The sequence below is a fragment of the Corvus kubaryi genome, unplaced genomic scaffold (assembly GCF_017639235.1).
Source record: "Corvus kubaryi isolate FWS band 111438036 unplaced genomic scaffold, C.kubaryi_AGA036_p1.0 37308, whole genome shotgun sequence".
In the NCBI taxonomy this organism is placed as follows: Eukaryota; Metazoa; Chordata; class Aves; order Passeriformes; family Corvidae; genus Corvus; species Corvus kubaryi.
The window spans coordinates 1,673,603-1,689,215 of NW_024581096.1; the positions used below are offsets into that span (position 1 = coordinate 1,673,603).

Genomic DNA, 15,613 nt, shown 5'->3' on the forward strand with positions numbered 1-15,613 from the left:
AATATTTCAGCTATGAGGGGAATGTTACAAATAAAGAAATAATAAATAATCTCTCATTAATGGAAAGCTAAAGGTTGCTGTCTGCTTTCTCAACACAGTAGGGTTGATAAAAGGGAAGTGAATACGTTACTTCATTTATTTAAAGTAAATGGAATAGCCAGCCCTGTCTGGGGCTTACGCACACGCTTCCGTAAACAATCTGTAACTTGAACTGCAGGACATAATGCTGTTGTTTCTGAAATCTTTACTACCCGTCCATTCCAGACCAATATGTTAGTGTGCCTTATAGTTTTTGTAGGGGTCATTATGTAGACTAAAGCATCTTATGAATATCATTTGACAATTACTTGAGTAAACAGTCATAATTTGAGACAACATTCAAGACAACTCTTAGGCAAACAAATTTAAACAATTTTTCAGGCAAACACACAGTCTCACGGCTCATACCTCCTGTAGCAATTTGTCCAATTTCTGCTGTAATTCAAGGAAGTATCGTGATGTGATGAGGCCCTGGTGAGATTTATCCAAACAATCTCGAGCCAGCTCTGTGATCTGATGGTGGGTAAAACTGAGCACTCCATCTGCCAGAGGAAGGATGTTCTCTGGAGAATGATTTGTTATAATGTCCTGAAGCCTCTCTTCCATCTGAGCTGTGGCCTACAGAAAAGTAGTCATTCAACACATTAAATCAGCTCTACATGAAACTAACAGCCTCAAAGTTATTTCTGACTCCAGAACATTTCTAAGAATTTACCTAGCTGGAATGGATGAAATGACTGAAGCCAAAAGGCAAGTTCACAAAGGCAAAGTGGCAGATGTCACTTCACCACACTACCAGTACAGAAAAGCAATAGCCTTAACAGCTATTGCACAGCTCCCCCACCTTGTCTGCCACTGGTGATTAACCGTGCACTAATCTTGTGATAATCACTAAACAGAACTAAAAAGCTTTTAAGTCAAAGCCAAAGTGGAAATAAATAAAAATAAAGAAGAGAACTCATGGGGGTCTGCTTTGTTCTGCTAAAACTGCAGATACTACAAAGCAGAATATAGTCATTACTTTCGCAAAGGTTATTCCATAAAAATGTTTCACTGGGCAGAGTTTGAATGAGGCTCATTTGACTAATTAAAAGCACCACAGGCTCACAGGTCCTGTCAAACGTGTCTGCAGGTTTCGAGATGCATTTGTTTTACAGAACCACCTGTCTGGTTCTCACAGAACTGCAGATGCTTAAAAAAACCCTTGAAGATACTCTTATTATTAAAAGTAATCCCACACATCTTAGTTCACATCTCAAACACTAAGATAAGTGAGTTCTTCACACTTCATATTGTTGCTCGATTGCTCTGCAAATCCTGACGAATCTTTCTTCATATTTATATGAAGAAATGCAATGAAATTTCTCCCTTCTTTACCCACTTTTTAGGAACAGTACCTTGTTTTGTTTTCCAAGGGTAACCAAAATCCTAGAAGCAACCAAGAGCATAGTGCTTCAAGCTGTACACACACACCTGCACCTAGGAACTGACCCATGTCTCAAGACCTCTGGACAGGAGAGCAAAATGTCCTCATATCTCACAGTCAAACCCCACCTCTGTGTACTGATCCTCACCATTAAATCAGTGCATGTAATATATATGTATGTGAAGTATATAATGAAGAAATGGCACTAAATGAAGGAATCTGCTGCTATATCACAGCAGATGCCACTCGAGACTTAGCACTAGAAACTGGTTTTGATTTACTAATTCAGTATGCATTTGCCCCAAGTACACACCACCTATTGAAATCCAATGTATCATCAGATTCCAATCAGCAGAGTATATTACCAGCATGATTCATGTCAAAACCAGTCTGGCAGCTTTGGCAAATGAATGTCCAGTTCTCAGCCACAATTTTCTTTATTGTGATTTTATCGTTACAGTAAGAGCTTGGTGATGCTTTATGGTAGCCATTACAGGGCTGGATCATTACTTCCCATAACAAAAGCACCACTTACTTAGAACCTATGTTGCCTATCAGTTTAGATACTGGGTATCTTAAATATAATTCATTACCTTTGGGAACCTTTCTTTGTAGACATGGTTCATCATAATTATTTCATTGTCACAGCAGGCAGGAGAACGTCCAGGGCTGCAAGCAAAGCAAATTATCCCTTTACACTTGTCCCAGCATGAACTACAGTTAGTTATTATATTTTTGTATGACTTATTTGCAACAAAAAGTCAGCACAGACTTCACTGGAAAGGTACAGTCTGTCATCAGTGGTACACTTGGTTCCCTTCTGCTATTTTCTGTTTAAGTCCTCATGATTATTTAATGTACTTGACATCTAACTGCTAACCATGTTATTCTCCTAGTTTGTACCTACATTTCAAGGCAGATGAAGCCTTGTGAACATTATCTTTTTCTCAGAAGGGCAATGGAGATCTGTGTAACTGCTACTTATGGTTATACCCATACCTTTGAAGATTAGATACAATCAAAACAGCAAGATCTGATCAATAACTCTGGTAGCTGCAAGTGAAAAAGTAAAAAATGAGTTTGTTTGAGTTTTGTTTGTTCTTCTAAATGGATAATTGGAAAAAAGGTATCAAAACAACGTTTTCAATCTGACCAGCAGATAAAGGCAGTAACTTCCTACAAATAATGTCATATCTATGCATGTGCCAAACAAAACTGGAGCACTGTGTCTGTAAAAAAAAGCACCAGACTTTGAGGAAAAGAATTCATAAAAGATACCCACAGACCTTACAAAACTACCAAACTACTTTTTGCTATCATGAGCCTCGCTGTCCACTACAAAGCCCTTAAAAAAAACCTCAATATGAATTTCCTGTGTTGGTGATTCTGGTCCATTCAATCTGTCTAAAAGACCTGGACTAGGAAAGACTCCATACAGGGGGTAATCCTCTAAGACCATCTTTATCGCGTGTATAGAAGTTTCCTGCATTAGCAGGAAAACAGAAGTTTTGGGTGAAGATGAACATCAATCCATCCCACTTCTATCGGTCTAATACCAGGGCCAGCAAGAGATGCCCAGAACCTGAAGAGAGATCACAAGTCAGCAAGAGAGCACCTGAATAGCAGCAAAAAGAACTCCAGCCACTTCAAGCAGTACCTAAGTTTCATCAAGGCTCAACTTCAATTCCTCTGTGCAAATGCACACAGCACAGCAAATAAACCACAGGTATTAAAGACATACGTACACCTGCAGGGCTGTGGTCTTCTTGACATCACGGAGGTGTGGTGAAATGCCTCCTATGACTGGAGGGTTGGAATGGAAGGATACAGGTTCTTTTGAAAGGACAAGCAGGGGAGATGAGGAGGGAATGTTGCCTACAAAGTCAGTTGGACTCTAACTGGTTGCACTCCGTGCACTCTAACCCCTTGCAGTGCATAGAGCTCTGCCTGTGGACAAATGAGGAGCTGACAAAGAGCTCTCGAGCACACAGCAGGAAACAATCCAAGATGTTTCTGGAATGTGTTGATGATAATTTCCTTCTCCAAGTAATAGAAGGGTCAATGAGGAGAGGTGCTATGCTGGACACCATTCTCACCAACGAAGAGGGACTGCTGAGGAATGTGAAGCTCAGGGGCAGCCTGGGCTGCTGTGACTATGGAGAGTGGAGTTTGTGATCCTTAGGGCACCAAGGAGGGCGCAGAGACAGCTCACGGCTTCAGGAGCAGGCTTTTGTCTCTTCAGGAATCTGCTTTGTAGAGTACCTTGGGATGAAAAACTGGACAAAAGAGGGGCCCAAGAGAGCTGGATTATATTCAAGGGTCAACTCCTCCACACTCAGGAGTGATGTACCCCAACGAAGAGGAAGTCAGGCAGAAATGCCATGAGGCCTGCATGGATGTACAAGGAACTCCTGGACAAATTCAAACACGAGAAAGGAAGGAAGCAAGGACTGGTAGCCTGGGAGGAATGCAGAAAGAATGTCTGAGCAGCCAGGGATCAGGTTAGGAAGGCTAAAGACCTGACAGAATTAAATCTGGCCAGGGAAGTCAACAGCAACAAGAAAAGCTCTACAGCTACATCAGTGACAGAAGACTAACGAAAATGTGGGCCCTCTGGAAGGAAACGGGAGACCTGATTACTGGAACATGAAGAAGTCTGAGGTACTCTGTGAGCTCCTTGCCTCGTTCTTCACTGACAAGTGCTCCAGCCACATCACCCAAATTACAAAAGGCAAAGGCAGGGACTGGGAGAATGTAAAATCACCAGCTTTAAAAGATCAGGTTCAAGACCATTTAAGGAACTTGAAGGTGCACAGGTCTATGGGACCCGGTATAATACATCCACAGGTTGTGAGAAAACTGGTGGAGGAAGTGGCTGAGCTATTATCCATCATATTTGAGAAGCTGTGGCAGTTGAGTGAAGTTACAGTGACTGGAGAAGGGAAAACATAACCTTCACTTTTAAAAAGAGATATAAGGAAGACTTGGGGAACTACAAGCTGTTCATTCTCACCTCCGTGCCTGGTAAGATCAAGGAGCAAATGCTCCCGAAAACTGTGCTGAGTTACATGGAAAATAAGGAGGCCATCGGTGAAAGACAACTGCCTTCACTAAGGGCAAACTGTGCTGGACCAATCTGGTGGTCCTCTATAGTGGATTGCAGTGTGGGTGAAGAAGGGAAGAGAGACTGAGGTCATTTACCTAGACTTGTGCAAAGCATTTGGCGCTGTTCCACATGACTCCCTTGTCTATAAACAGGGGAGACACGGATTTGATGGACAGACCACTGGGTGGATAAGGAACTAGATGGATGGTGACATTCAAACAGTTGTGAACAGCTCAATGTCCAAGTGGAGACCAGTGACAAGTGGCATTCCTCAGGGGTCAGTACTGGGACTGGCACTCTGTAACATCTTTGTCAGGGACATGGACAGAAGAATCAAGGGCACCCTCAGCAAGTTCACTGACAGCACCAGGCTGTGTGGGGCAGTCGACAGACTAGAGGGAAGCGATGGCATCCAGAGGGACCTAGAAATGGTGAGGAGATTGAGAGGTGGGCCAGTGCAAACCTCATGGAGCTCAACAAGGCAGTGTGTAAGGTCCTACACCTAGGTCTGGGCAATCCTAAACACATATATAGGCTGGGCAAAGAACAGACTGAGAGCAGCCCTGAAGAAAAGGACTTGGGTGTGTTGATGGGTGAGAAGTTCTACAAGACCTGGCAACGTGCACTCACAGCCCACGAAGCCAACCAAATCGTGGCTGCATCAGAAGAAGCACAGCCAGCAGTTGATTCTTCTCCTGTATTCTGATCTCAAAAGATACCATGTAAAGTTTTGTTTCCAGCCTCTGGAGTCCTCAACACAGGAAAAACATGGACCTGCTGGAGCAAAGTCCAGAACACAGCCACAAAGATGATCAGAGGGATGTAAGGCCTCTCCCTATGGTGACAGGCTGGGAGAGTTGGGGTTGTTTATCCTGGAGAAGAGAGTACTTTAGGGAAACCTTTTAGTAGCCTTCCAGTACCTACAAGGTAAGACACAAGTGGGCCTACAAGAAAGCTGGAGAGGTACTTTTACAAGAGTGGGCAGTAAGAGGACAAAGGGTAATGCTTCAAACTGAAAGAAATGAGGTTTAGATTAGATATTAGGAAGACAATCTTTACTGTAGGGGTGGTGAGACACTGGAACAGGTTGCCCAGAGAAGTTGTAGATACCCCATAACTTGGAAGTGTTTAGGGCTAGGCCAGATGGAGCTCTTAGCAACCTCATCTAGTGGAACTGTCCCTGCCCACACCAGGCGAGTGGAAATGAGATGATATTTAAGGTCCCTTCCATCTTAAACCATTCTGTGATTCTAAATGTGGCTTCTGTCTTTCTTAAAGGTCAAAACTGAATACTAAACTTTGTCTCAAGACATCACAATGGGGAGTCCTTGAACTGATACAGACAATTCACAGGCTAATACAGACGTTCACAGGCTAATCTACCAATGATGGAGGAGGTACATAGATTCAGAAAGGGAATACTGCAACTAGATCATTAATGACTAGGTCCTCAAGACAGCCTCTGGAGGTTATTTGCCTTCACAATAAGGCAACATTCACTTACCACTGAAGTAAGTCATGATCAGAACCAGAACAAGTATTTAAAAGGACTATTCTTAATTCAGCCTCAGTTATGTACCTCTTGCACTATTTTTCAGCCATTTCAAAACCAGTACCCATCCCCAATGTACACCACCATGATTCTCCCCATAGTATGTGTAATTTAGATCCAAGCCCTGTTTTCAGATACACAAACTCACCTGAGACTTCGGGACCGAGGGCGCATTGCAGTGGTCCTGCACCTGCTATCACTGGCAATGCTCTCAGTGGTACAGAAATGTTTAGACAAAAAATGTAGTTCATCAGGTGTTGGTTGGTACGGTAACTGGTGTAGCTTCTCTTGGGATGAGCAGGATGACTACAAGAGCACAAGAGAACGCACAAGCTTCCATCAGAATGAAAAAAAACATTTTCAAGACCATGTTTGGTGCTCATGAATACAGTGATTCAAGTTAAAAATTATAGTTACTGTGTCTCATGCCTGAATTCCAATTTAAAGAAGAAAATAAATAATTAGTCTCAAACCCATGAGCTAAGTATAGAGTAAATATTAAAAAAAAGAACCCCTTCAGTTTCTGAAGACACACTGCATTTCAAAAATTTGAATTTCCTAAGGCAAAAGTACTGTCTGTACGTCAACAGTACATAAGAATAGCTAAAATGGAATCTGCTGAAAATTAATTATTGGAGAAGGATGGCCTAAGTATGGTAACTGTAAAGTACAACTTACTGTCACAATGCCAACTATAAATCGTCATAAGAAAGGTACTTCATTATCTATATTTATGACACTAGTAATGCTCTTAAAATTAAATACTATCTAAAATCTTGCTGAAAAAAATAATATGCTAATCTCTTATAAAAACTGTACATTGAAAATAAAGTGAGAGAACTCAATACATTTATCAGGACAGGTTATATGGCTGACAAAAAGTGAAAGGAATTACACTCAAACCATCCACTTAGTATAAAACTGGAAGATACAGACAGGTATGAAATTGGAAGTGCTACCATGATAACTACCCTTGCAAGATTTTGTGTATAGATCTGCATTACAAAAGCTGTGCAAATGACCATACTATCATATTTTACGGGTTTTTATGCAGCTCTACCTGAGCCATGCTAGGTGCTTGAAAGTAGAACTTTGAACTTTTCCGTGAGCCTAGATCTTTTACCCTTTTTAAAGAACACATACATAGTTCAAAGTATTAACAACCAGCCTTGCTAATGTGGTCTGATAAACATAGAGAAATGCTCTACTGTTTCTGGTACCAAAACTGTTTTCAAGTTAGATGATTCATAAATATTCTTGTGTAATTGCACAAAGCTGCTTGGTACCATGCAGACATTCTTTATATTTTATCTGCAGAAGGGAAGAAGTTGAAAAACTTTGATATCTTTCTGGAGCTCTTCAGTTTCTAGCTGGATTTCTCAATAAAATGAATTTCTTCTGTGTATCAATTTACATGTGCACATTACTGTAATTATCTGGCTTATATTGAACACCAAGGCCCCCACCTGGGTGCTCTTTTAATGGAGGCAAACACAGTAAAGAGTTTCTTTATTACATAATTTCTAGCAAGGCGAATCGATAAACTTTTGTACTGTACAAATATTGGCCCTGCATTGCTAAGGTCAGCAGGCAATAACCAGAAACTAAGAAGTCTTTTTAACCTCCTGGCAACTTGTGTGGTAAAGGCTAACATCCTAACTCTTAGAAGCTCAAGAAAAGCTTTCTTATCACACTAGATCTCATGAAGTCATCTCCTAAAAGCAAAAAAGAAGAAAACCCACTGGCAGAAAAGGCTAAGGAGGACTGGTCTACATGGGAATGCTGCACCACATCAGAACAAGCTGAAGTTAGCAAGACTGTGTTACCTTGCTTTGCTGTGGGCTAGGAGGCATGCACACCAAGAATTTACCACAGTTCACATGATAGGTACTAACTTGTTGAGCTACAATAACTCATGCATGGAATTCTGCCTTAGCACATTACCATGCATGATTCAGCATACAGCATAGGTAAGTTCTTTCTTACCTCGCACTATAGCAGCTAGCTGCTGTTAACCTCACAGTGTATTTCCTACAGCCATGCTCTGTAAAATAAAAGATACTCTAGCACAGGAGAATTTCCCAATACAGAGCATCACAGATGGCTATTCCTATAAAATCATTCTCTACCTCTTTCTTCAATTTCAGGGGACTATGGGATCAGTGCTGAAATAACTCATGTCACACTTCTCCTCATATAAGGTGCCACAGAGTTTAGATTCAACACAACTGAAGTGAGCATTTTCCTAATGGTAACCACTCTCAGCTCTATCAGGATCATCACAGGCACAAACTACATTTTTTTGATGATCTAAATTCTGATTTCAGTAGAAATCTGAAAACTCTCACCACAAAATTCCTAAAAAAAATTAGTTCTCCTGACATTCTAGAATTAATGCTCCAAAAATCACACAAGAGTTAAAGTACTTTTAATATGTTCAACCATAGTGCATTATGAAAATGCAAATGGTTCTTCTGAGACAGAAAAGCAGATTTGAAAAATATGCAGCTGTGTATTATCTCCCTTCATCATTTTTATAAGGCCTGCTCTCCTAGAAGACACAATCATGTCAACTGCATCTTCTAACTGCCAAGATCTGATCCAGCTGTGCTAGAATACGACACACCAAGAGCTTCTTCACAACTGAATAATCTAGCAGAAGATATTTTAATTTTGATTTTGTTGTGAGAACTGGTATATGTGGTACTTACACCGCTTCTAAACCCATGAGCTTCCATTAAATAGGTAATTCCATCACTTTCAATATTAAAAAACAAATGAAAAAAAAACCCCAGGCTAACAAGAAACAGCAAGCTGTGCTCACCTCAGTGCAACTGTGGTAACTACAGACACTTCAGCCTCGGCTTTGACTTTCAGTTGCTTTGTAAGGCCAAAGCTGTGCTCTATTGTGATGTATAAAAACTCTTTCTGCTTGCTGGTTGATACATGTCTGGATTAATGTGAATTTTATTTATCCATCACTGAAAAGGGAGTGCTCCATATGTACATTTAGGGTGTTGTATGAACTGGTCTCTCATTGCCTCTAACAATTAGTAATAATGTGGAGGAGGAGGCTGCACTGTGCTAGCTCTTTCAGATTCTGAAAAAGTACATGAAATCAATCAGATGGTTACACTCCTAGTTTTGGTTTTGTGATTCACATGTATCATCCAGTGGGTGAAAGAAGAAAGCGAAAAACACCTCTACTAGGAAGTGAAGAAATAGTGATTAGATTTAGAATTCAAAGGCTGTCCAACTGCTTTTGCAGGGCTGATCAGCAGTAGCAAATTCCTTGGCAAAACAGAACAAGAAACTAACAATGGGATACTGCAGAAGCCAAGATAATAAAGGCTAACATGTCTCAAACACCAACAGCAGGGTGTCTGTGGCACCAACCAAGGACTGCAGGTAACAACAGACAAGGACTGTTGGCAGTGACACCCTGTGAGAAAGAACAAGATGTGACTGGACAAGGGGCCATACAGAGGTAGGACAGCACTTTTCTGGGACAAAGGTCTTTTCTCTACCTCTTGGAGATAAGCACAACTCAGTACAGGAAACACAGAAATGAGGTGGAGAAGCAGGCATAGACTGTAGAACGGGAGGGAATCAAGACCACCAAAGACCCCTGAAGCCCTCTGACCCATTTCCAGAAAGGCCTGAAAGAATGGACTGTGAGTGATAACTAATTTGCATAGAAAATGAGAAACCCACCTTCAGGATGGGACAACTTCTATATAAAATGGTACCTCCCTTGCAAGCCTGGGGCACTCCCAGGACCCTGGAAACCCCCTTAGCTGGACTAATGCTGGAACCAGGACTGGTGATCTCTTTCCCCTCTTTTTTTTTCTTTTTGTCTTTCCTTCTCACCCCACCCCTTTATCCAAAACCCACAGGAGTGTGCTTATATAGCAGGTCAGAGACTAACATACCAATTTCTATGCCAAGTGTGTAATTTACTAATAAAACTCGGTGAGTTTTTGTGGATTGTCTGACTTCTGTCACTTCTTTCGACTACAAGTATTCACCAATCCTGGGTGCTCCCTTACTCTTAAGTGGGACACCACAGATATTTATGACATGAATTCTCTACCGATGTTTTCTTCAACAAAATTAAAATGTATATATTGGAAAAACAGGTTTATTTCCACAAGAAAGAAACTGTTTACTCAGTGCTAGGGAAGACATATAAATATTTTAATATTTATACATTCTAGTCAGAAATAATCATGGGGTAAGTCAATAATGGTCTATTACAGAAGTTAAGACATCTAAATCCAGCGTATGCAAATACCAGGTAAAACTTCTCACATTCCAGAATGCCTACAGTAGTTAGTGAACCTAACTGGGAAAAAAGTATATGAATTAGAATTACCATTTTAAAATTGAAGATATCAAAGAAATGAATATGGACAGAAAATTAAAACTGTGTTTTGATCTGTTTTGGACACAGCATTTAATCTCCTTTCTAGCACAAGCCTGTTTCTTGTAACAGTGACAGTGTTTCTATCGCAATTACTTCTATCTGATATAAACTCCTTATGTCAATATATTTCAGGTGATGAGCAAAGCATATTTGATCTAGCTCCAGTAAGAGGTATACGAACATGCCCTATGGAAAAGTGCTTAGGGAATTAATGTGAAACCAAGGAATTTACTTGGCAAAAGTAACATCTACACAGAAAAGAAAGCAGAGGTCAAAATTAGTGCTTTAGAAGAGAAGTTCTTAAGATGCATGAAATTGCTCAACATGGTTTAAGACACATAGAACTGTCCTTCCAGAAGTCTTTGTGGACAAAAATAAAGAGCTGATTATAACACAAAATAGTCGTATTTCATTATTGTACAGAATGTGAAACTCAATTGTTTCACAAGAAAAACCGAACAAACCCACTGGAAGAGAAAGCCTACTTTATTTGCAAAAGAAACAGCTTAAAAAAATCAGTTATCACCCTGATATCACTAAAATGTGTTACTCATAAAAGGTAAAAAACCTGTTACAGGCATGTAAAGCATACAGCATTGAAGAGCCATAGTTGGATCTACAGACCAAGTCCTTTGCTGCAGCAGATGTGCTCTAACTGTCAAGGTGTCAACTATTTGCTATTTCCAAAGCAGGCTTCCTCTACAACTCTATCTCTGCAGCCTCTCAGGTGTGACCATTGCAACCAAGAGCTTTGTTCCAGGTTGTAATGCGAGACAGTCCTTCCTCTCCAGTATGGAGACGTGCAAGATGTACGAAGTAGAGGCTGGTATTTCTCCCACTGCCCTGCTCCCAAGTCCTGGAGCAGGATTTAAGGCCCTGCTGTGGCACACGAGTCAGATGTACATGTACAGCAGGGGGCTGACACAAGAGCAGCAGAGGCGAGCCCGAGTGGAGCCGAGCCGAGCCCAGCCAAATACGGACAACCACAGCCGAGCCCAGCAGTCTGGCAGCAGACAGCACAACATGGACAATCCAGCTTTTTCGGGGGTTTGTCCGTCATTGTTTCTTGTTACGGCCTCAGGGACAGGGAACGCAAGCCGCAGAGAGCAAACGCCATTGCGTCTTTGTCTCAGCAGCCACACAGAACCGTGCTGAGATGCTGAGCGCCTTTTGTGTGTAAAGAACCTTCTCTTTTGTAACTTTTGTTATTAATATTGTTACCATTAATGTGCGTTTCTTATTCCTTAGCTGTTGGTTTTCAGTACGTTGTTATCTCAACCCATAGTCTCTGCCTTTATCCCTCTCTCACAGGAGTGGGGTGGGAAAAATGGGGGTGGCTTATTTGGAGTTTAATTCCCAGCTTTTTTTTTAAACCACCACAATCACATCGAAACAATTTATCTAAAAGGTAAAAATTAGTAAGTTTGACTTACTCTCTTATGCACCCCAAATGATTCTTCCATTCTGATTACAGCCATCTGAAATGCTAGGTATCTAAACTACTATCATGCACTAACACCTATCAATTGCCAAAGGAAAAGAAAGGCAAATGTGTGATTCATCCCATCCTAAGACAGCAGTCTAACCCAGCACAGATGAATCACGTCATACAATTTCTCGTTCTTCTTGTTATCAAGGCAGCCTCACTTATGACTTGATACCTAACTACTATTTGGTTAAAATAAGGCAGATCGAAAGGGGGCAGTTAAACACTATTCACTGCCAGAAAGTATCTCTGAGCAAAGTACACACTGCATAAAGTGTTCTTTCATTTCAGTGAAGCAGTTTCCTATCACATGTTAGTTCCAAATCTAACAACCCTAACAAAACCTACATTGTCTTCTCCTAAGAGAAGCATGCTACATTTGAGAAGCTAGAGCACACAAAAGAAATCTATCAGCACAGCAAAATGGATACTTACAGAAACAGTTGAGCTGGGTGTATTTGTACCATAGCCAGAAGAAGGGAGAGAAGCCAAAGACCAGCGGCGACCATCAGTCCTGAGAGTTATGGAACGGAGGTTAGTCAAATGAGCACTGCAGTATCCTAGCACAGAAACATCTGTGAAAGTATTACTGTGTAAAATTGCATTCCAAAAGCATGATACAAACAGGGGTTCTAATAAACAGTATACTTTCACAGGGGACCACAATAAACCAGCATTCACCAAGGATGAATTTTTTTACTGTGTTTTTCTAGTTAAAAACCTATGAGATGAAACAACCACAAAGAGAATGAACAGCTCCACAGAACTGGTGTCTAACTAATACAAACAGAAATGCACCACGGAAGTTCACAACTCTTAGGTCCATCAGATGAAAATTAATGAGAAGCAAATTTAAAAAATTGTGAACAAATGCAAACCACAATGCTCGGAGCCACAGAATAACCACCACAGTCTGACTGATATAAAACGGTAGTGCATTCTTCTGCAGCATCAGTACAGGACACCAGCAAACTAGCAGGCTAATGATTAGGTAAAACCAAACCTAAATGTTAAATGTTACATACATAAATCAGGAAAAACAAATCTTCAGGAAAAATCATGCTCACTCGGAATAAAAAATAAAATAAATATGTAAATTATAACCAAAACCCGATTTATGTTCCTCACTGTCTGAGGTGATCTACACAAAGACAACATGGAACTTGAATATTCAAAGTGGAAAACTAAAAAAGTGTTTGGATATTTGAGAAGGTAGAATTTACCTGTCATTTCGATGCCCATGACTGCAATACAATTGAATCAAATGTGTTAAAAAAGGCAAAATAATATATAAATAACAAAACAGGAGAAGTTTTTATTAACAAATGGTAAGGAAAGGAGAATTGAAGATCTGTTTTACAAAGACCATCTCCCAAGTCTCATTGACACAAAAGGTGAAATTCTGAAGAACTGAAGATTAATTGAAGTGTAATTTCAAAAAACTGAAGTCATGTCAAATTAGGAACCTTAAACCTACTGATGCAGAGGTTTAAGAGGTCCCTTCCTTCAAGCTAACTGTCTAAAAAGCCCCTTGCTTCTTTCCAATATACCCATTTATTCATCCACAAATTACAATCAAAGCTCTGGGACTTTGTATAAATAAAGTGTGAGAAAAGAAACTACAGTACATTATTAATATTAAAATATGAACAGCACATGTGCTAAAGACTGCTGATTGTGTCAAATGCTGAACTGCGCAAAAATCTTCCATCTCTGCCATAATCCTGTTATTAATTCATTCTTTTAGGTTCTCTTCTTCACCCAGGTATGTAAGAGATACTTCCAGATGAATGCACCATTCCCAAAGTAGTTTTCTCTTAATTTGGCTTGGCTGTTGACAGCTGAAACAAGAACTTAAGACAGCATTTAAACACAGGTGAGACCCATGTATTCTGCATCTGTGAGGAAGTACTTCCTAACTGAGTCACTCAGAGTGAACAGGGTACCTGCATCACACAGAAAGGCCATGAAGGGTGGGAACAGGCTGTCACAGGAAGTTATCTGGGAGGCAAAGTTGGGAGAATAGGAGGCATCCCTAACAGATTATGGGAAAAACAGGGGAGCAAACCCCTACAGCATTTTCCCCTGGACTCTGATACACCACTTGCCTCTGTCATACAGTATGGTTTTATTCACTTTCCAGCAGCTCTAGAAAAAGTACAGTCTATCACCTACCCATGGGTTCATAGATACTGGACTTTTATGTACAGCAGAAGTGGTGAGCTTCAGAGGCACAGGCTATTCCTGGGCACTGGTCACCCTGCCAGAAACAGGCAGAGGAAGGTGACCCTCCAGCTTGGTGCCGAGGTGCTGGGGAAGGCTGCCTCCAACCCTGTCCACCGGCTGGCAGCATGGCAGAGGGCCACCTCCCTGAGGAAGCCCCTTTGCTGTGGCTGCTGCATGGCATGGCCAGCACCTGATGAGAAATGGCTACACTAGGAAACAGCTTCACAGGAGGCTTCAAAGCCTTTGCCTCTCTCTGACATCCTCACACTTTCCCAGCTTTTTGCTACCCCCACGGACTGGGTGGCAGTGGATAAAAAAGGAATATCCATACTCCTACACCACTGCCTCTGCTTCTTCAACCTGCTTTATCACGCTTGTCCTTCCCTCCCTTTGTATATCCATTAAATACACAAAATGTAATAGAAAAGGCAGAAAGTCAGAAGTCTGCTCTCATTAACCACCGTGCATTTTACTATGAAAATTCATCCTATCACAGGTTATAGGAAAACAACCACAACAGACACACCAAATTCAGAAGAAAAAGTTGTATTAATGCAGTTTTAAGCTTCATTGTCATCAAGCATTTTCAATATAAACACAGAACATAATTGGTTTCCACAGATAATTGCTCTAAATGTTTCTTGAATCCCACAGAAGTGGTGAGATATTTTTAAATCAGAGAAATGTCCTTCAGTTAAAGAATCTATTTAAAGCTCCTTACAGGGCTCTAGAGAGGTCAAAATCCAAATGAAACATTGGTAAACAAGTCCTTTTTTTTAATTAATTCTGAATTTTAAGGTTTGCAAAAGTATAATGTTTTAAACTTTCTGTTTATTATGGGTGGGGAAGGAAAACTATTTCCTGACTGCTGTATTTCTAAGCCATGCTCAATCTTTCGCATCTGCTTTTTCCGTTATAACCTATTTCTGGATTTAATGAATCTTTTGAAAAATATGCTCACATACAAATGTAATCTCTGAAGAGGTAGTATCCCTGACAAAAGGAAAACTATCAAGAGGAAGTAAATTCAAAAGAAATACTCAGGTTTCCTAAGGAGTTGATTAAGAAAGTAACATCACAAGCTATTAGAAAGATTCACAAGATCTACTGTCACAAATGAGTTAGATTTTCACCCCTTCGCAGCTTTAAAAAAAAAAAGCCATTTCCTTGCACTTACTTTTGAGAACTTGTGTGTGCTACTTTAGTGATCTCCCAAAATAAAGTAACTAAAACTTTATAGGCAAGTTATAGCTCACTGCAAACCCAACAGTTACATGCCTGACACTACTTAAGCACTCCGATTTCATTTTTTGTATATATACTCTTGGGTAAACATACAAACTCTGCCTACC

The 15,613-nt window shown here is 40.5% G+C and overlaps 1 protein-coding gene across 9 annotated transcripts in view; it reads right to left on the reverse strand.

Moving 5' to 3' along the window:
* Positions 1-15,613, reverse strand: part of MAST4 (microtubule associated serine/threonine kinase family member 4) — a 287,435-nt gene that overhangs the window by 49,665 nt on the left and 222,157 nt on the right. For 6 of the 9 annotated variants that reach the window (XM_042028212.1, XM_042028210.1, XM_042028218.1 and 3 more), the window contains 5 exons: positions 13,259-13,279; positions 12,471-12,549; positions 6,272-6,429; positions 2,059-2,134; positions 448-657 (listed from right to left, as the gene is read on the reverse strand). In XM_042028212.1, coding sequence (XP_041884146.1) covers positions 448-657; positions 2,059-2,134; positions 6,272-6,429; positions 12,471-12,549; positions 13,259-13,279 — 544 coding nt within the window. The remainder of the gene's footprint in view (positions 1-447; positions 658-2,058; positions 2,135-6,271; positions 6,430-12,470; positions 12,550-13,258; positions 13,280-15,613) is intronic. The other 3 variants (XM_042028214.1, XM_042028211.1, XM_042028217.1) reach the window with 1 other exon arrangement.